Raw genomic sequence first — 22,769 nt, 5'->3', positions numbered from 1 at the left:
GACATGTGGAGAACTTTTCAAAGGCAAAGTTCCCAAAGGTTTCCCTTTTTGTAACAGTATTTAAACCTTTTATTTTCCCCTCACTGGTTACAGGGTAACCTCTGTTTCATTAGCATGCTACAAATCAAGCTAAAGAAAATATTACAAACATAAATCAGTTAAACTATACAAATCAGTTTAGCAGTCCAACTAAAAGCAGATTCTATGATTACATTATGTGAAAACAGGAAGGGTTTTACCAAAGTTAAGAATGCCTAGATATTTGAGAAGGAGAGCAATAAGATCTATTTACTCTCTTGGGGAAAGAAGATGGTGAATGGGGACTTAGTTGAAGTTTAGCCAAAAGGGCTTTTTGCTCCTATTAATCCAAGGTCTCATAAAATTCATTTGGATGATATGGCAGCTTAATCAAATCCAGGTGATTTAAATACTCATTAGCCATCTCACTTGTATTTATATAATTAAATTTGACAGAAAGTCTCTCTATAGAAACAGATTAGAAATCACTTTCCAGAAATAGCTCTGTGAGGGAGATTGTCTAAGAATTCATTTCTCTATTTTATAGAGATAAGACTCAGAGAAAACCAATGGTATCCCATAAGTTAGTCATTCCCCCCCTTACCTCCCCTCCCCCAACTTACTACTGTGACTCACTTGGGTCTTTCCTCCTTTCCACTGGATAGCACTGACATTGACAATAATTTCTTTTCCACGTGGGGCTGTAGAGTCCACATAGCCAACATTGACCAGGTCAAAGAAGCCTTCGGAATTCTTCTGCACATTCCTAATTCCATACCCAGAAGGAAGATCTCCATTGGCATCGAAAAAAACCTCACTTTTCTGAGGAGTCTGGAAATGTACCTTCCTGATGTATTGAAGGAGCTAGAGACAGGAGAAATCGAGAATAATGGGCTTGCCTTGAATTCCACTCCATTTTACAACCACCACCTATTAAGGACCTCTTGTGCAAAGGTGGTATTAATTCTCTGGTGAAATGCAAAGACTGGATCCTTCAACAATTCAATTCAACTTCTGCCGTGGCTCAAAATTATAGCCTCTTACTCAACCCTGTCCAGCAAAACAAACTACATCTTAGGGAGTTCCACCCTCAGTCTGGCGGTTTTTAGATACAAATTCTAAGTATTAAGCAAGTAACTATTTTAGAGAATCAGTGTACATATATCCATTAATTATGTCTCATTCTTCAGGATAGTGCTGACTTACCAAGGGTCATGTGGGTTTTGCTATTTTCCAATCAGAAACCAGGTACATCCTGTCCATGCCCTACTTAATGTGACCTTGGAATAATGGAGGTGTTCAACACAGAAAACAAGCACTCTTGGATCCTGTATATAATTGTTGCTGTTTGTTTGTTTCCCATCTTAGCAGGAAATCAATAAGGAAATTAATGGTACATAATAGAAACAGAACAATAAAAACAGAACAATGGGAAATAAAATATATACCAAGTGGCCATGAACCTTTAATTACTAACCATTGGGATTATCTCTTCAACTAGCTTTAAATCCAACTAATTATACTATCCTGTACTCCAGATCCCTCCACCTTGTCTATTGTTATTAATGTTGTTGTTTGTCTTTTATTCTCAAAGAGGACCATAACTGATGTCATGACTTGCAATGAGTTGGAGTTAAGTGAGGAAAGTATTTGCAAAGTCACTAACCTCACTCTCTTCAACAGAGCCAACTGGGTCCAGTGGCAAGCTATATCATCAGGAAGACTGGTGATGACCTCAGATGTTTAAGGCAACTAGGCTTAAGTGACTTGCCCAGGGTCACACACAGCTAGTAAGTGTCTGAGGTTGAATTTGAACTCAGATCCTCCTGACTCTACAGCCAGCATTCTTTTTTTTTTTTTTTTTTTTTAGTGAGGCAATTGGGGTTAAGTGACTTGCCCAGGGTCACACGGCTAGTAAGTGTTAAGTGTCTGAGGCCGGATTTGAACTCAGGTACTCCTGACTCCAGGACCGGTGCTCTATCCACTGCGCCACCTAGCCGCCCCTTCTATAGCCAGCATTCTATCCACTGTGCCACCTATGTGCCCCAAGGTTTTCTATAAGAATAGTATGGTAACTTATCAAATGTGTCACTAAAACCAACTAAACTATAGTATCTCCGCCTTTATTTATTTATTTTGCCAGATATGTAATAAACAGAAGAATGGAGCCTATGCAGTCATTGGTATAGAAACCTCCCAAATGAAGTAACGCCCTTTCCCACCAATTTATAATTTTTGATAGTTTTAGCTAAAAGCATTAGGGGACTTAATGACTTGTCCAGTCTCATATAACTAGTAAGTGTCAGAAGGTGAACTTGAACTCATGTTTTGCCAACTCAAAGACTAACTCTATCAAATATTCCATGTTGCCTCTCTACCTGGCATGTAATATTCTCAAATACAGAAGTGAAATTAGTCTAACATGGTGTGTCCTTAAAGAATCTCTCTGACTTTTACGTTTTAACTTCTTTTTCACTAAACATTGGAAATAATATATTCTAGAGATCTGCTAGAAATGAAAACTTTAAAGCACTATATACATGTTCACTATTAGAAAGTCTATTTCTCCTTTCCCTTTACCATCTAATTGATCACTTTACTCTTATCCCTTCCCTTTGTATTTCTCCCAGCTTAAAATTCCAAAGATGGGGCAGCTAGGTGATACAGTGGATAAAGCACCAACCTTGGAATCAGGAGGACCTAAGTTCAAATGTGGACTCAGACACTTGACACTTTCTAGCTGTGTGACCATGGGGAAGTCACTTAACCCTCATTGTCACACCAAAAAAAAAAAAAAAGAAAGAAATCCAGAGACAGTGGCTGAGAACCCAAACTTATGATTCCTTAAGGAATGTTGATGAAATCAATGAGGATAGCTAATGCAATTCTATTAGCTTCTGACTCCCTGGTGAGTATTCTTTTTATCTGTCCATCTGATACAAAAATAATTCTCTTTGGCAGAGGAAATGAAGCAAAGTAAATTTTCAATATTCTTACCCTGTCTTTCTTGGCTGTTGTAATAAGTCTATGAACCCCAGATGACTCTTCACTTTCTGCAGTCTTCCTCCTTCCTTCAATATGCCTTTAAAACACTCTTTTTAAAAATATAATTTTAAAGAATGTTACAGCTAGACAGTAACTTGTTGCTTTTTTCAGTAGGTCATCTAGTTCAACTATCATTTGATAAGTAAGAAATATGAGACTTGGAATGGTGAAGTCTCTTGCTGAAGCTTATACAATTACAATCTCTGGACTTCACCATGACAGCCCAGTCCTTAGAATATACCCTAATTGGGGCAGCAAGGTGGCACAGTGGCTAAAGCAGAAGCCCTGGATTCAGAAAGATCCAAGTTCAAATCAGGCCTCAGATATTTGACACTTACTAGCTGTGTGACCCCGGGCAATTCACTTAACCCTTATTGCCCCCCCCACACGCAAAAATATGCTTTAATCTTTGTAAGTGACCATGTAGAAAGTACTGTTCTCAAACATAGGAGAGGTTGGTACTGTGTAATGACAAATAGACTTCTAATTGCCTAAGAGAAGCATTAATAATTACTTTTGGAGCCTCAGTTTGGTTAATATATGGAAGTCATAACCTTCTTCTCTCTTTTTCTTCCCACAAGTTAGGCAAGAACTATTGTAAAGGTCTGTAAACATCATCATCTCACCAGCTACTCTGCATTAATGAACACATGGTACCTCTGTCTTTTCTATTTTCTCTTCTCCTATCACAGGCCACTGAATATCCAGAGATAGAATTGATCGGGTTTTGATGGTGAGAATGTTTAATGGATGGAATAGCTATCAGAGGACCCAACAGCCACTGGAAGTGAGAGCAGAAGTAGATGACAGGGAAAGCATCAGCAGAAAGATCTGGAATGACAAGTCACCCAAGAGTAGCCATGGCTTCAGGGCTTCAGGGATAACGACCTCCTGTGAGGTAGAGAAGTGCTGCTTATAGGCTCCAGAAAGACCCAAATCCTCAGAAGAGGGATACATCCAAAGTGGAATCTTATGAGTCCGCAGAAGGAAAAAATGGACTAGAGCCAAAAGTTTTGATTACTCCTCTACCCTACTTGTTTTCCATGCTTTCCTCATTATCTCTTACTTAAAGTTGGAATCTAACTTCCTCAAGAACTTTGTGTATGTAAGAGGAGGAGGGATCAAATTTGGGGGGAATGTCTGGTAATCACTGTCTGTGTTGTACCTTCTGGGTAAATACCTTTTCGTAATGGATGTCATCTTGTTGATTGGTGAAAACCATTTCCTTCATGCAAGGTTCATACTCAAGTGAAACCCTAGGTTTGGACAATAAGGAAATGGATAGATAAACAGAAATTCTCAGGAAAAGTTTTTGGTCCAAAGAAACTCTGATGTCACAAAGTCAGTTTCATAGAATTTCTGACTTGAGAAGGACCTCAATGACAATTGGATCAAACCCATACCTCAAGAAGGGGCAGCAAGGTGGTGCAGTGGATAGGGTGCTGGCCTTGGAGTCAAGAGAACCTGAGTTCAAATCCAGCCTCATTCATATACTAGCTGTGGGACCTTGAACAAGTCACTCAACCTGGTTTGCCTCAGTTTCCTCATCTGTAAAATGAGCTGGAAACAACAAAACACTTCATTAACTTTGTCAAGAAAACCCCAAATGGGTTCATGAGGAGTTGAGCACAACTATTCCACCCAACATCAACAGCCACAACAACATACCTCAGTTGAATCATGGATACAGTATACCAGATAAGGGGTCATATAGCCAATTTTGAAGACTTACAGAAAACGGGAACCTTCTACATTCTATTTTAGAATAGCTCTAATTGTTAGGACATTTTTCCTTCCATCATTTTCACCTTAAATAACATCCAGCTATTCTTCTCCATCTAGTACTTAATGTAGTTGATTTTTGGAGCCCATGAAAAATAATTTTTATATGTGCCTATTATATTGAATCATACTAGTCACCCCAACCTTCCAGCCTGTCAAGACCTTTCCTTATTTATATCTTTTATTCAATATGGTAGGTTTCTCTCCGAGATTTGTCCTCATAGTCACGTCTGTGCTTTGCTCTCAAGAGTCAGTGGAGTTACAGTCAGTTTTCCTCCCATCTCAAATGGTTACAAATAAATAGTTATAATATATACATATGTGTGTTTCTCTACCTATGCATCTTACTTGAGCTTTCTCACCTGCCAGGGTCTTACAGTATTAACATCTGGACACATCCTGTTTCCAATGGGCCCTTTTCCTACTTCACAGGAGCTCAGGTCCTGGAGTGCATGGGCTATACTGTACACTGCTTTGTAGGCATCGTACTTTATACTAAGTTTCTCCACATTGAGTGCAGTGCCATATTTGTCTTGTAGGTGCTCCGATCCTGTGCAAAATTGCTCTCTTCCAGTCTCTCTTCTATTCCCCAGGGATATAGGGTTCTGGTCCTGCCAGGTACAGTTAAAGACATTTTCCCAAAAGATTTTTAGAAAGACGTCCTCTGATGCCCGATTTGGATCCATATGGCTGACGAATTTGGGGAACCCTTGAGCTGTTGGTTGAGGCGAAGAAATGCTGATAATTTGAGGAACATCTAGGTTGTGCCCCATCTTCTCATCCCATTGGACATCGCTTCTTATCCATATTTTCCCAGAAATATCACTTAATGAGAAGAAATCTAAAAAGTTAATGAAGGTCCAACTACTTAGAATTGCAATGATAACTTTGGCTGTTGATTTTTGAAACATAAATAGGACCTGATGGAACCTCTCTGGAAACTGAAAAGTAGGAATATCAATGAGGAATTCCCAGCAGATGCCAAATTTCTCCAGCTCATCAGTCATCAGGGAACTCCCTTCATGCCCAAAATCATCATCATGAAAAACAATTCCTACCCAAATCCATCCAAAGTGGTTCAGCAAGATGGCAGTACTTTGCACCCAAGCTTTGTCATTGGGAACTGTCCTTAAAAATGAGGGAAAGTTGGTCTTGTCACTCAAACTGATAATACTGGATCCATAGCTGATCTGGAAGGAAAACACATTTCCTAGGGATGAAATAACACTTCCCAGGAAGAGAGAAGTCCAAGAAATATTCTGCTTTACATAAGTGTCAATTGATCAACATTTAATAGGAGTAAATATTTTCTATCCTGTCTAGCATTTCAGTAAGCATTCTCAATTGTTTGACCCCTCCCATGGAAAGTTAAGCTCTATCTATCTCTATATCTCTGAATCATCTATCTACCTACTTACATGTCTATTCTAAATGTAACAAATAGCAACAAGCATGAATGGTTTACTTTATTTTTTTAATTGGTTTATTTTTGAGGAGAAATGATGTTTAAGTGACTTGCCCAGGGTCACACAGCTAGTGTCAAGTATCTGAGACCGGATTTGAACGCAAATCCTCCTGAATCCAAGGCTGGTGCTTTATGCACTGTACCACTTAGCTGCCGACAGGCATGAACTTTTTAATATACAAAGAGAATAAAAAAAAATAGCATATGAGAACATAAACTTGCATTATATAACATTTTAATAACATTAATATTTATCTTGATAATAACAAATTGCCCCCAGTGTCATCTCTTAATGACTATTCTAATTTCTGTCCATTTTAATCTTTTTCCTTCTCATTCTTGCCTTTTCTTGCTCTTTCTCTTCTTTCTTCCTCTCTTTCTTCCTCCCTTCCTTTCTTTCTTTCTTTTTCTTTCTCTCTTCTTCTCCCTATTTCCCTCTTTCCTTTGTCCCTCCTTCTTTTCCTTCCTTCTTTCTTTCCTCCCTCCCTTCCTTCCTTTCTTCCTCTCTCTCTCTCTGGTCTCTCTCTTTCTTTTTTCTTTCTGTCTTTCAGTCTTCATTTCTCCCTTGCTGCCTCCCTCCCTTCTTCCCTGATTCTCTTCCTTTCTTCCTTCCTTTCTCTTTTTTTCCATCTCTATTCTTATCCACAAACTCCCTTCCCTCCCAAGTGGAAGACTCCCAATAACAAATGAGTATATAATTAATACTTGATCTATAATTTCACTAACATTTAGATTTGATCAGTGAGGAAATTCCCTTAACTGCCCCACCCCTTTGCATTCCCACACCTTTTCTTCATTATATAATCTTATTTTTATTCTTATTCTTATTCTTATTCTTATTCTTATTATTTTGGTGAGGCAATTGGGGTTAAGTGACTTGCCCAGGGTCACACAGCTAGTAATTGTTAAGTGTCTCAGGTCAAATTTGAACTCAGGTCCTCCTGAATCCAGGGCTGGTGCTCTATCCACTGCGCCACCTAGCTGCCCAATATATAATTTTAAAGATTATATAACACTAACATGAGCATTGAGAAGTTTAAGCAGTTTGCTCAGGGTCACAGAGTCAGTATTACTTAGAAATGAGGCTGAAACATATGTCTTTCTGGTTTTAAAGTTATGATGCTGGGCAGCTAGATGGTGCAGTGGATAAAGGACTGGCCCTGGATTCAGGAGGATCTGATTTCAAATCGGGACTCAGACACTTGACACTTACTAGTTGTATGATCCTGGGAAAGCCAATTAACCCTCATTGCCTCCCCCCAAAAGCTATGATGTTATAAATTATACCATGAGATAAAATTGGGGTAATATAAGAACCTCCCAGCATTGTAACCACATCAAATGAGGACATATTTGCTAAAATGCATAGCATAGTGCCTGGCACATAGGAGGTGCTATATTAATGCTTCTTCCATGCCCTACCTTTTTTCTTAGCCTAGTAATTAATGTTCTTCACTTTTTCTAATATGATGTCACTAATGTTGATTGCTTCTGGGCCTTGTTTACATATCTCTTTGCTTTAGAATCTTGTATTTTTTAAATTCAATCAAGAATAACATGGCTATGAACAACTTTATGTCAGAACTCTACATCTAGATTGCAAGCTTCTTCTTTTTCTGCTCTTTCCTTTGTTTTCCTTGAGTTCCTTGACCTTTCTTCTTTCAGATGAATATTGTGATTATTTGTCTACAAAGTAAGTAAGCATTTGGGAGTTTGAATGCTATGACACAAAATCCGTCAATTTTTCCAAATAGAAAAGCTAAGCTCTCAAGCCTATAATTACAACAATAATAGTCACGGTAATTACATTGGTAGAGTTCTTTGGAAGGAAAGAATTCAATTCGATTCATAGAATCCCAGAAATGTAGAGTTGAAAGGACTGAAGAGAGCACTTAGTCAAACCCATATGAAAGCAGGAATCCCTTCCATGACATCTTTGGGTTTTGTTGTTGTTGTTGTTGCTTCTGCTGCTGCTGTTTTTGTTGTTGTTGTTGTTTGGTTTTGTTTTTTGCGGGACAATGAGGGTTAAGTGACTTACCCAGGGTCACACAGCTAGTAAGTGTCAAGTGTCCGAGGGCAGATTTGAACTCAGGTCTTCCTGAATACAGGCCTGGAGCTTTATCCACTGCACCACCCAGCTGTCCCTTCTATGATATCTTTGTAAAGCACTCAGTCAGTCTCTGCTGGCATATCTGAGGGAATGGGGAACTCAGCCTCTTCTAAGACATCCATTTTTTTGTTTGGGGTCATTCTGTATTATTTCATACTATACCCTTACACACATTCCACCCTGGATAACCCGGATTATTCTCTGTGCTCCAAGTATGCCCCTATATTCCTCACTGGGTAGCTTTTACTCTATTACCTATGGTTTGTGTGCCTACACCCAACCTCCCTGCATGGGGACCAACCCCAGCCCCTTTTTCTACACTATAATTCTCTGTAGTCCTACCTGCTATTTCATAATCCTCTGATATCTGAAAGAACTGTTGTATTCTTTGAATAAAAAATGTAGAATATAGAAAATTTTAGGCACCCTGGTCGAGTACAATAATCCTCGATTTATAGTCCAGTGACTTGGGAATAAATCCCAGATGTGAGATTTCCTACCTATTTGAGGGACTATGGGAAAATCATGGAACCTCAGTGACCCTCAGATTCTACGTTCTTCATGGGAAACACCCAAGTGAAAATACGTGAGCTACAGTCATAGAAAGTCGTATCTCCCCAAGGATGAAGTTGTTGCTTTTGTTGATCATTAAAGACTAAGATCTGACAAATTCCTGTTCTAAGGTCTCCTCAAAGTTCTGAGTATCCATGATTCTCTAGGATCCCAGCTGTGACACGTATTTAAGCTATGAGATCAAAGACAAATCATATGTGTTCTGTGTGATAGATTGAAACATGGCAGAGTACCCATAAGACATCTTGGTCAACGTCACCCCTTTAAAGATGAGAAGGAGAAGGTCTATCAAGGTGGGGTGACTTGTGCAGAATCACAAAGGTAACATGTGAGTGGTCTCAGGTTCTCAGACTCTAGATGTAGTTCTTTCCACTGATACCCTATTGCTTATTGCCTATTATATTCTTTCTTTGGTAAAATGAGTATAAAAATACATCCACAACCCAACTCATATGGATATTTTAAAGAAAACACTTTTTTAAAAGAATGCAATATAAAAATTTTATCTAGTTGAAAAGTGGGTGACTGCAGGTATGAGTCATTGCATACAGTGTCAGAAGGAATGACTGTGCTCACTAAATTTGCTTAACTGTTTCATTTAATATTATAAGGGAGGGGTCAATAAGTCAACAATATTGGGAAATGACGATGATATATACATGAGAGAAAAAGAACCAATAAACCTCAGTAGAATCTGTTATTAAGGTAACTTTGGTGTACGGGACTTCTCCATTCACTGAGGCCACTGATGGGCCATAGGTAATATGACCAGAGCTAGAATACTGGGCAAATGATAGAAGGTTATCAGAGAAGAGGAAAGGGCTCTGCAGTTACTCACCTGGGGGAATTTATAAAGTCCCAACCATCTAGCCAAAGGCATAGAGAGAGCAGAACGAAGTTCCCCGATGAGGGCAGTCGGAGGAGGGCGGGCTCTGCAGCTATAATTGGGGACAGGCTTCCCCTGCCCAGTCAGGAAGTCCATGGTTCCCAGGAAAGCCCCAGCAATAGAGTCCCCAGAGTCCCAGATGGAGAATCCCAGGGTGAGGTTGGGGAGCAGGTAGACATCTCTGTTGATCTCCTCAATGGCAAAGACAAAACCCTGGGAGGCTGCGTAACCCCAGGATGAAAAGCTGGGTATGGATGACAAATAATGGTAGTGAAAATGTCCTCTTATCTCTCATCCCCCATTCCACAGTGATTTAACCAGTAGTGATCATTTCCAAACATAGAAATAACACTCCCCCTTCTATGTTTTAAGGCTGATAATTGACTCTCCTCACAACCTTATGATTTAAATGATTAGTCCAGTGTTCATCATTCCCATTTTACAGATGAAGAAACTAAAACTCAGAAAGAAGAAGGGCTTGCCCAGGAAGACACAACTTCCAAGTGTCAGAACTGACACTGGCTTTCCTCTGCTATCCTCCTTCCCCAAACTTTCCACTTTCTGTTCCTTTCCCATCCACTATCACCAGCTTCAACAATTCAGGTCAACAAACCTATTCTACATCCATTTAGCACAATGAAATCCTGGGCTCAGCAGCACCAAAGATACTAGTATAACAGACTGCAGGAGTCTATGAGGGCCAATCCTTTTCTTTTTTTTTTTTGTGGGGAAATGAGGGTTAAGTGACTTGCCCAGGGTCACACAGCTAGTAAGTGTCAAATGTCTGAGGACGGATTTGAACTCAGATCCTCCTGAATCCAAGGCCTGTACTTTATCCACTGTCCCATCTCGCTGCCCCCTATGAGGGCCATTTCTTGAAGCATGCTCAAATATTTCCTGTCTGATTCTAGTCCAAGCACCCCCCTGGAAGGTTGGGATGAGCCCATTTCTTGCAGGGATGATTCAGGGGTTTGTACTATGTGATAGCACAGGCCCCTAATTGGCTGCTGAGGGCAGGAGACCTCTGGGTTGACTGAGCTACTCCCTATGGGTACAGCAAATAAGAAATGGGCCCTTTTGTTGTTTTCTTTCTTTTGTGGCTGGGGGTAGGCCGGCCTACTTTGGGCTGCTTCAGTAGAAGCAGAAGGCTGGAGGGGGAAGAGATTGGGGCAAACCCATAGAGTTTCAGCAGGTCTTAAGCCTTCAGCAGTCAACTAGGGGGCTCTTTGTCTTCACCCAGTACATGCTCCAGAGTCATAATCCCAAGGAAGCAGGCTCATTCCAAGATTCTCTGTGGTTGCTTGGACTCAAAAGAAGCAGGGATATCTGGGAACAATATAAGGACCGGATTCTATTGGTCTGTCCACACCATTACACTAACACAGATGCATGGAACACAGGTTGGGAGCTCAAGAACCTAATGATTCATTTTTTTGGTGGGGTTTGGTAGGGATAACAGATATAGAAATAATGGTGACTATTATTTACATGGATGGGTGGAGGAAAGGGAAAATCAGTCACCTACAGCTGATTGACTTTCAAAACCCAGGTTTTCCCTCTATTGCTGGTTTCTGCCTGGACAGAATATGGAGCTAGAAAGCTAGATAATTTGTATCTGTCTGGTATTTTATCAATTAATAACCAGTATCTCCTTCCAATTCAATCTGAACTTTTACTTTCCTTCTAAGGGGATGTCATGAGTGATGTGCCTTCCCAATTCATTGAACACCTCTTTATATTCCCTATAGGTTCTATGATTAAGTACATGAGGTAGAGGTGATGGGGTGGTGGTGGTGGGACATAGGATCTCATAGTTATCATAGATTGAGAATGGAAAGTGATGCTAGATCCTGGAGTCCCACCCCTTCATCCAACCAGCAAGTATATGAGGCAGGTTGTGAATCCAGATCTTACTGACTGTAAGTCGAGTACACTATCCATGATTTCAACCTGTCTCCCCCACTCCACTCCATTTCTATAGCATTGTAAGCTTGGATAAACACACAGCATATTTTATATGATATGCTCTCTATAAGAACTCTGTGAGGGAGACATGATTAGATACCCATATTAGAGATGGGGAAGTAGAGGGTTAGAGAGGGATGGTGACTAGCCTTTGTTCACACAACTGGTCAGTGTGTGGAATGAGAGATGGACTGAGGTCTCTGATGGCTCCAGGTCCCTGACTCTCCCCTTTACATCTCACACTAAGACTGTTTGCGTTGGCCACTTCTGGGCATCTCAGAAGTGTTGGTTGGATCATAATTCTGGAGGCTTCCTGTTCATCCCCTAATTCATTTGATTAACAAAGGGGGATGGATCTGACTGCATGATCTCAGTGGTCTTTTATGATACTCATGCTCTGATATGGAGGTAGAGAGTTGAGGAATTGTGGAGAGAGAATAGAGTTCATCAAGGCTAGAGAAAGGAAATTCTGCTGGACAGACAGACAGACAGAGACATTGATAGACAGACAATTAGGAAGAGAGAGAGTTTGGTTTCATCAAAAAGAGGTCATACCAAACTTAACCTTATTTCTTTTTGTTTTCAAAAATCTCTAAATTGGTAAATGAAATTGTCCTGTTGAGAAAATGATTGACTCTGAATAAGACCTCCACATTCTACATGCCCTTCTCTCTCTCTCTCTTTTTTTTTTTTTTTTGCAGGGCAATGGGGGTTAAGTGACTTGCCCAGGGTCACACAGCTAGTAAGTGTCAAGTGTCTGAGGCTGGATTTGAACCCAGGTCCTCCTGAATCCAGGGCCAGTGCTTTATCCACTGCGCCACCTAGCTGCCCTCCACATGCCCTTCTCTTGAGGGCCAGTGTCTCCCTTTCTCCCCCACTCCTACCTCAAGGAAGGGCTCACGTGTTTTCAACTTTGAGGGCAAAGTGGGTATTAGATTGAATGAGATCCCCTTCTAGGATGGGACAAAAATTCTGAATGTGTTCACGGGAAAAGCAATGGTAGAATGGTGAGAGTACTGGGCCTGAAATTGGGTACCTGGATAAAATTCCTGGGTATGCAGTTTTCTATAGACAGGTCACTTCTCTCTCTGCTTCATCTGTATAATTGAATCTAGCAAGTCTGGCATTACTTCCCTCACTTGGCTGTGATGGTCAAGTGATATCACAGAATCCTGTGAATCTCTGAGTTCATAAGCATCATCCATGATCTGGACAAGACAAGGCTTGAGAGCCCTTGAGTTCCACCCTCTCATTTTGCTGATGAACTAAGGCCCAGAGAGGTGGAGCTATTCCCAGGATGTCACATAGATAGTAAGTGGCAGAGGTGAGATTTGAACCAATGTGCTCTGATTCATGGATCTTTCCACCATATATAATGCCACCTCTTACTGGGAATATCATCCCATCTGAACTTGGAGAAGAATCTGCTTTATATGCTACCCAACAAGTTAGCATCCAGCCCTTGATAGAAAACCTCTTGGCTTTTTGAAGACACCCATTCCTCTTCTGGACAACTCTAATTATGAGGAAGTGCTTTCTGAATCTGAAACACATTATGCCTCTTTTACACCTACCCCTCCCCCAAACCTCAAGTGTTCCCATTTTTATCTTCCGAAGACTAGCAGGTCAAGTTCAACCCCTGAGCCCCATGATGTTCCTTTGAATGCTCAGTTTCCTCATCTGTAAAATGATGACCTGATTCCCCAAGTCCTTCTAGGTACAAATACAATCAACCTATGGGACAGAAACTCTTAATGTACTCAGAGCCTTGATACAACTCACCCTGTGTTTTGGTAATTTTTCAAGTCCCAAGCACTTATGTTCTATCATTCATACTCACCCCATGGACTTCCCTCTAGCAGGCGGGGAAGTGAAGTCACCAGCAAAAGAGAAGTTTATTGGAATGATGGGAAAAGAACCTCCAATCAGCACATCCCCCATCCTCTCTTGTTTCTGGGCTGTTACCTTCAGCCCCCCATCCATGGGCTCTGTGCAAGTGGAGACAGGCAGAGGGCACAGAATGAGGAAAAGCAGAGGACAGAGAATCATCTCCAGGCCAACTGTACTCCCCTATCTGCAGACTATATGTGTGTATATTGGAAGTGGGGTGCTTGAGAAAACAGAGCCCCTGGCAACTCCTGCAGCCCCAGAAATCAGGGCCTTGGCAGATGCTGGCAGGGAGGCTGCTCTTGTCCTTTTATCCCCCACCTTGAGACCTTTGCTCCATCCTTCCCAAGCAGGCTCTGGGGAGACCCCAGTTTCCAGCAATTTCTCCTTGACAGGGAGCTAGCTTCACCCAAAGCCTCAAGAGGAAAAGTCAGTAAGCTCAGGGGACCCTAGCACCGGGAAATTTTGGAATTGGATTGCTACCGTAATAGAAATAATGATGGTAGTCACGCTGGGCCTTGTTTCTGTGTGTGTGCGTGTGTGCGTGTGTGTGTGTGTGTGTTGTTCTAAAGCACTTTACTTCAGTTTTATAAGATAGACAGAATCTGTGTTATCATCCCTGGTTTTCAGATGTCAATCCTTGTGCTTAGCAAGGTCAAGTAACTTGGCCAGGATTATCCATACACACAAGCAATCAGCAAGCATTTATGAAGCACCTACTAAAAGCCAGGCATGTTGATCATCTCTGGGAACCCAGAGGCTCATGACATGACCTCTCTTTTCAGGGGATTTCCATTTCCTTGGGTTCAGGAGGGAGGTTTCAGAAAAATGGAAGGCGGGATAGAATGGGATGAGAAGTGGGGATGAAGGGGTGAGGAGGAGATGAATGTCAGGGCTGGAGGATACCTCTTTTTACAGATGAAGACTAGGGTTCAGGGAAAGTGACTTGCCCAAAGTCATACAGATATAAGTGTCAGAGCTAGAATTGAACTGGCTTCTTCTGATCTGCAGTGGAGCAGATTTTAGCTCAATGAAAGGAAGACCTGAACAGAAAGTCATATTGCTGGGTAATGAAGTAGGTAGGAGTGAACTCTGTCTCCTGGCATGTTCTCAAGGATGGACTGGCTGATTCTTTTTCAGAAATGGCCATTCAGACGAATGTTTAAAGGGGGAGGGACCCTAAAGGTCACCCCACTGAGTTCTTTTATTCACCCATCAATCTCAAAGCAAGAAATATCAGAGCTGGGTTCAAATCTAATTCCTTTGTCCCTGTGTTTTGTGCCCTGTGCTACTTCTCACAAGAGGCAGTGTGCCCCAATGGAGTGTGATGTACTTTGCCTCAGGAGACAAGGCATTGAAGTTCTGATAGACAAATAGTACACTCAATGACACCAGGCTTTAGCAGCTAGATAGAGCTATGTGGTCTGATGATGCCAGGTACCCTGCAGGTATTCTTTTTTTTGGGGTGGGGTTGGGCAATGAGTGTTAAGTGACTTGCCCAAGGTCACACAACTAGTAAGTGTCAACTGTATGAGGTTGCATCTGAACTCAGGTACTCCTGAATCCAGAGCCAGTGCTTTATCCACTGCGCCATCTAGCTGCCCCCCACAGGTATTCTTTATAGAAGGTCAGTTGTTGTTGTTTAGTCATTTCATTCAGGGCTTTCTCTTTGGGAACCTATTTGGGGTTTTCTTGGCAAGGATACTCAGGTGGTTTGCCATTTCCTTCTCCAGCTCATTTAAGAAATGAGGAAACTCAGGCAAGCAGGATTAAACAACTTGCCCAGCGTCACACATGTAATAAGCGTTTGAGGCTGGATTTGAACTCAGGTCTTCCTGACTCCAGGTCCTGTGTTCTATCCATTGCACCACCCAGCTTCCCTGTCACTTTTTGGGTGAACTGTTCCTGGGGGAGGAAGCAGGTTTGTGTTTCCATAGTTGTTCACTTTATAGCCCCAGTTTTTCTGAGGTTTGCAAGAGCACCAGCAGCATATCATGAACATGAATACCTATTGATATTCCAAACTCAGGTCATTATGACACTTGTTAAAACTTTACTAAATGACTGAGTGAAGTATCACTGAAATGTGAACTTTTCATACATTATTCCTGTTCAAGTCTTCTTATCTCAGTTTTATTGCTGAAGCCACAGAATCTCAGAGAAGGGGAGGTATTTGGCCCAAAGTGCCTAATAACACACATCCTTGGCAAGATTCAAACTCTGCCCCCTTGTATCCATGTCTAGAGTGGGGGTCACGAGTATCGAAGATCATCCCATGAGGACAACAGTGAATTGTTCGTGCACATGTAAGGGCCTTGTCCCCCTGCTGCCATCACCATGACTCTCATAAAGGGCTTTTCATATTCAGAAATGGGGATCCTATATCTGCAGGGGACTTTGCAGGCCATCTCCTTATAGGGCTCATATCTGTCAGCATAAAAGATCCAACGGCCAAAGGGACCAGTCCTTCCAGTCTCTTCGTTTTTATAGAAAAGGAAATAGGTCCAAGGAGTTCTGCCTGAGCTCATTTAATCAAGTGTCCAAGGTCACATATGTCAAAGACTAATACTCAGAATTTTAAGTCATAGATCTGTGAGGGAACTTTGGTTGTTTTTCACCTTGTTGTGTCTGCCACTTTGTGACCCGCTTTGGGGTTTTCTTGGCAGAGATATTGGAACAGTTAGCTATTTCTTTCTCCAGCTCATTTTATAGATGAGGAAACTGAGGCAAACAGAGTTAAGTGACTTGCCCAAGGTCACATAGCTAGTGTCTGAGGCTGGATTTTACTTAGGTCTTCCAGACTCCCGGCCCAGTGCTCTTATGCCTTGTACCACGGAGTCCCCACAAGAGAATTTAGAGGCCATACATCTATAGGGATCATCTCAGTGGGAATTCATCTTGCTAAGGAAAGGACCCTAGTGGACATTTAATCCAATCTCCTTCCTTTGAAGGGAAGGATCCAGAGACTCAAGCCATCAAAGCGATTTGCCTAAGACCATGCAAGTTGTACTTGTCAGAGATGGGGCACCTGCCTCCTTCCATCTGTTGCTACTTCTCAGGGGAGACAGTTCTCCAGGGCCCTTATTGAATCAATTGCTCTCACTTCACCTAATGATGCTGATTTTAGCTGCTCCATTACTGCCTTTCCCTTTTCCTAGGGCAGTAATTCCCATCACAACTAGTGAGGCTCAGGAGGCCCATGGTGAAAAGGCTCTCATGGCCCCTCCAAAGAGCTAGACCCATGGGGAGAGACTGAAAGCTTCCCCTCTTCTCCAGAAGTGACTTTTGAACCTGGGTGTCTCCTGACTTCAAGTCCAGTGAGGTCAGAGGACCTGGCTTTGAGTCTCTGTTCTGTTACCTCCAACCTCTGTAGCATTGGACAACCAATTAAGAAACGTTTATTAAGAGCCTGCTGTATGCCAGGCATTGTGAGGGATGCTGAGGGTGCAAAGGGAAAAATGAGACCATCCTGTATTCCCTTGTCTTCTGTACTAGGTGACAGAATAAATATGAAGAGAAAACAGGTATAGGAACATGGACAAAATATGCACAAAATATTCATAACCTCCTTGGGCCTCTGTTTTCTCATCTATAAAATCATCAAGTTAAACTAGAGCCAAAAAAGAATATTATTACTCAGGAAATTGAGGCTAGGTTGGGACTGCAGCAATACAGAACAGGGAACCTAGCTCCCCCTATTGAGGTGGCAGAGCAATGAATGCAAGGAAAGCTTTTGAGGAAAGACAGTGGTAAAGGTCATTGGCCCCAGTGGCCTCAGCCTAGAGGTGCTTAGGTGGCTGTGATGCCATTTCTAGGGGATTGTCCATCACTTTTGAGGGACTGATTCCAGGGAATCCTGAGTGTTAGATTGGGAAGCTGTATATATTTGAGGTGCTGATTTCAATGACATCTTAATGCTATATATGTACTCCCTCTTGCTTGGTGAGAGTTTCCTTTCTTTTGGGAATTCCATTCATGGTCTGGGTTTATCTCTTTCTTTTTTCCTTCCTTCCTTCCTTCCTCCCTTCCTTCCTTCCTTCCTTTCTAATTCACCCCCTCCATTTTTTCTTTCTTTCTTTTTTTAAAATTTCTTTTTTTATTTAATTTCTTTTTTTTGTGAGGCAATGGGAGTTAAGTGACTTGCCCAGGGTCACACAGCTAGTAAGTGTCAAGTGTCTGAGGCCCGGATTTGAACTCAGGTACTCCTGGATCCAGGTCTGCTGCTTTATCCACTGTACCACCTAGATGCCCCACTTCTCCATTCTTTCTTCCTCCTTTCCTCCCTCTCTCTCTCCTTCCCTCCTTCCCTCCCTTTTTCTGCTAGTCCTACTGTTGGGTAAGTTTGAAATTACATTGAGATTTGAGTAGCAAGGGTTGCCTGGGAAATTTTCAGCTGTTTTTTTCTTTTCTTTTTCTTTTTTTTTCTTTGTTTTTTGTTTTTTTTGGTGGTTTAGTGTGGGTTAAGAGACTTGCCCAAGGTCATACAGCTAGTAAGTGTCAAGTGCCTGAGGTCAAATTTGAATTCAGGACCTCCTGAATCCAGGGCTGATGCTTTATGCACTGAGCCACCTAGCTGCCCTCAGTTGTTCTTTTTCTTACTTATCTAGAGGAAATCTCCTTGAACCTCTAATGTGATTGCCATAAAGTTTCTGGAAGCCTGAAGGACTTTTGGCATGCCTCATGTGATAAAAAGCACCTCAAGATTTTGCCCAATTCCCTGTATGAAGACTCCATGTGCTTAGGGGAATCATAGAAATGTTTTCACATATTCATGTTTCACCAGGATAGCATGGTTGTTCACCTGAGGGTGAGAGTGATTTCCAAATGCCTGGCTAATGTGGAAATATTTTGTATGACTGCTCAGGTATAACTTATATTGAATTGCTTGAGTTCTTGGTGGGGAGGGGGAGGGAGGGAAAGAATTTGGAACAGAAAGTTTAAAAAAATTGATATAAAAAAAAGCCTATACCCCAAGGAATGTGTGTGCAAATATATGCATACAAATAAATTTATATTATATATTATATGTTACAATAACCCTTTTGTAAATGTCATATATACGTGTATATCTATGTAACAATGTATTTACATATGTGTATACATACACAGAGAGAGGCTCTTTTTGTCATGGCAAAGAACTAAAAACCAAGGAGGGGTCTATTAATCGGGGAATGGCTGAATGGATCTTGTCATGTGAATGAATTAACATGTTATTGTGCCATAAGAATAATGAAAGAGATGGATTTAAAGAAAACTCACATGATTTGCATGAAATGAAGTGTGAAATATGAGTGAAGTGTGCAGAACCAGAAGAATAATTTGTACAATAACAACTTCCACTCACCGTACTGTGGTTAAATTCATAGAGAAAAAATAAGTTTGAAGAACTTAATAACTATGACGAAAGTAATGGTCAACCATGACTCCAGAAAACAAATAGTGAAGCATGCTAGTACCTTCTATCTGACAAAGAATTTTCTTCAAAATAGACAGGAAATAAGCTCAATATACAGACTGAGACATATCTTTTTGGACATTTCTGGTGAAAGAATTTATTTTATCTTAACTATAAGTATTTGTTTCAAACGTTTGGCTTTTATTTGTTCTGTTGGGTGATAGGTGTGCAAAGGATAGGGAAATGCTTGTTATTTGAAAACTAAACTAAAATAGAAAATCTGGGGCCGCCTGCTGGCAGCATTTGAGAACTACATAGTGAATGTGCCTAATGGGTGGAGAAGGGGTGGAGTACAGGATGAATACTTGGACGAACAACATGATTGGTTGTCTTTGTTTTTCTCTCTCCAGTGACTAGGAAAGGATCTTGCACAGAGCATTTTTCCAAGAAAGGCTTGTTGAATTGGATAGAATTAATCCAAAAGAGAAATCCAGAGGAAATGTGTGGATGAAGTTTGAAGGGAACAAGCCCTCACATTACAATTAATGCAATTTGTTTCCCACACCCACAGTATTTACTTACAACAGCAGCATTTTTGTTTGGCCTAAAATTAACAAGGAAGTCTAACTCTTGTTGTGAGGAGAAACAGTTCTGCACATTTTGATGGTATTTAGCCTAGAAAAGAGAAGACTTGGAGAGACATGATCAATGAATTGGGTTAAGGGTGGTGTTATTGAAGATATGAAATTTAAAAGGCAAGACTTAAAGTATAGCTTTTGATACAATTGAAAGAGTGAAGAGGACTGGTACATGCAGAGAGCTAGCAGGTTTAAATCTTGCCTCTGATGCTTGCTGACTATATGATCTTGGGCAAGTCCCTGCCCTTCAGTTTCCTTATTTATAAAATGAAGGTATTTGAATTAAATGATCTCTGAGATCCTTTCTAACTGTGATGTGTAAAATTTAGTGTGTGGTCGCCTATTCCTGTTGCAAGTGTAGAGAAAATCAGCTGGGGTTTCTAATATATTTGTTACTTAGAAATTAGAGGCTACTGCACCAGTTTTGGGCATTAAGCATTTATTAAAGTATATTAGATATTAGTAGAGAAAGAACACATGCCTCTGAAAGATAGGAAAGCCTAGAGAAGAGAGAAAATGGGGAAACTTAGAGGACTGAGTCTATACTCACCCTGTTCTCAGCCAAAGAGAGTGAGAGTGTCTATGCAAATTTGCTGAGGGCAGGAGCAGAGCCCGCCCATAAACATTGTTCAAAGCTCATTGGCTAGCATCACTCAAATCTATTGGTTCACTGGATCTGAGGGCAGTTCGTGCAGTCATGCTGATGCCAGAGCCCTGAGAACAGGTCCTCTACCTGGAACAAAGCTTTTAGGTAGGTGTGGGTTTGGGGGCCCCTGGAAGACCCCAAACCCCTGTTATTTTCTCCCATAACTCTGGACTTATGATCCTTTGATCTTCAACTTACCAGTTATAATCTTGGCAAGTCATTTCCCTTTGTTGGACTTCATTTTTTCTCATCTATAAATGGAGAGAGCAGCCAGAAAGAAAGAATTCAAATATCAAGCAGTATTCTATGATAAGCAGCATCACTGTGTAGAAGTGTAGCATGAGAAATGAAGTATGACAAAAGAGAGAAGTTGCAACTGAGAATAAGTTACCCAAGAAAACTAAGTAAAATCCTACAAGGAAAGAAATGGACCTTCAACAAAAGAGATGATTTTCAAATCTGATGAAAAAAACCTGGATTTGAAAATAAATAAATAAACAAGCAAATAAATTTAAAAATGAATGAATGAATGAATGAATATATATATATGAGAGTCAAGAGAAAAATTGAAAGATAATAAGTGAATAATCAGAAAGGAATTCATAAGGATGAACTGTTTACATTCTAATCAAAGGGAGGATGTTAAAGTGGTTCTTTCATAATCTTAATATCACAAAGGATGATAGAGATATCTTGATACTGAAACAGAATTAAAAAAGATCTAGAAATAGATATTTTATATTTTGAAGACATAAGAAAAATAAAAGGAAAGGGGAGAGATACACTACAGAAAAAATGGGAGAAAATATAGAAGTCACCATGGGAAACTCCCATGATATCACAGAACTAGAGAATAAAATTGAAATTGAAAGAATACACCAATCAACAACAAAAAGAAATCCCAGAATGGAGCCAAATTCAAGGATTCTCAGGCTAAAGAGAAAATATTTCAAGCAGCCAGAAAGAAACCATTCAAATACCATGGAGCTACAGTCAGAATAACACAAGATTCAGTAGCTACCACATTGAAGAAGCAGAGAACTCAGAAAATGATATTACAGATGGCAAAAGTGTTGGCATTACAACCAAGAATGACTTACCCAACAAAAGTGAGTAAAATCCATCAAAAGAAAAACTGGACATTTAATGAAACAGAGGATTTTAAAGCATTCCTGATGTAAAGACCAGAGTTGAATAGAAATCTGACATTCAAACACAAGATTCAAGAAAAACATAAAAAGGTAAACATGAAGGAGAAAGGATGAGGGATTCAATAAGGTTAAACTTTGTTTTTCTTTCTATATGGGAAGTTGATACATGTATCATCTAAAAACTTTATCAATAGGTAGCTTAGAAGAATCCTACATAGAAAGATGGTATAGGAGTGAATTGATTGTGTTGAAATAATGTAAAACAATGGATAGATGAGAAAGAGGGATGAGAAGGATGAACAGAAGAAAACAGAATGGAGGGAAGTCCACAGTTAATAATCATAATGCTTAATATCCCTGGGGACAAAGAAAAGGGAAAAGAGGTCTGTTTGTACAAAAATATTTATAGCAGCTCTTTTTGTGGTAGCAAAGATTTGAAAATTAAGGGGACTCACATTCAATTGGGGAATGGCTGAATAAGTTGTGGTATATTATGGTGATGAAAAACTGTTATGCTATAAGAAATAATGCACACAGTTGTTTCAGAAAAACCTGGAAAAACATATATGAACTCATGAAAAGTGAAGTGAGCAGAAACAGAAAAACATTATGCACTGTAACAGCAATATTGTAAGGATGATCATCTGTGAAGTACTTAGCTACCATGATCAAAACGACTCCAAAAGACCAAAGATGGAAAATGTTATCTACCTTCAGAGTTAGAACTGATGAGTATGAATGCAGATTAAAGCATACTTTAAAAAAATTCTTAATTTTTTATTGGTTTTGTTGTGTGTTTACTTTTTCAACATGGCTAATAAGGAAATATGTGTTGCATGACCTCACAAGTATAATCAAAATCAAATTGCTTGGGGCAACTAGGTGGCACAGTGGATAAAGCACCGGCCCTGGATTCAGGAGGACCTGAGTTCAAATCTGACCTCAGTCACTTAACACTTACTAGCTGTGTGACCCTGGGCAAGTCACTTAACCCTCATTGCCCTAAAAAAAAATCAAATTGCTTGTCTTATCAAGGAGAAGGGAGGCAGAAAAGAGGTAAAGAATTTGGAACCACATTTTTTTTTAATGATTGCTATTTTTACATGTGATTAGGATATATTTAATGAAATAAGTAAAAATAATAAAAAATAAAACTGTTGGGAACTGTTTTTAATTAAAGGCTACCAGGAGTCAGAAGGTTCTCTTTT

General features: G+C 40.4%; 1 protein-coding gene across 1 annotated transcript in view; it reads right to left on the bottom strand.

Moving 5' to 3' along the window:
- The window catches only part of LOC122748298 (vomeronasal type-2 receptor 26-like), a 30,490-nt gene extending 16,801 nt beyond the window's left edge, over window positions 1-13,689 (bottom strand). The window contains exons 1-4 of the mRNA XM_043993961.1: window positions 13,685-13,689; window positions 9,832-10,123; window positions 5,208-6,035; window positions 655-882 (exon numbers count right to left, since the gene is read on the bottom strand). Of these exons, the coding sequence (XP_043849896.1) occupies window positions 655-882; window positions 5,208-6,035; window positions 9,832-10,123; window positions 13,685-13,689 (1,353 nt within the window). The remainder of the gene's footprint in view (window positions 1-654; window positions 883-5,207; window positions 6,036-9,831; window positions 10,124-13,684) is intronic.
- Between the last annotated feature and the right edge of the window lie 9,080 nt (window positions 13,690-22,769).

This window comes from Dromiciops gliroides, chromosome 3 (genome assembly GCF_019393635.1).
Source record: "Dromiciops gliroides isolate mDroGli1 chromosome 3, mDroGli1.pri, whole genome shotgun sequence".
Classification (NCBI taxonomy): domain Eukaryota; kingdom Metazoa; phylum Chordata; class Mammalia; order Microbiotheria; family Microbiotheriidae; genus Dromiciops; species Dromiciops gliroides.
Note: the sequence above shows the minus strand (reverse complement) of the source record. Positions and strands in the feature narration are given on the sequence as shown.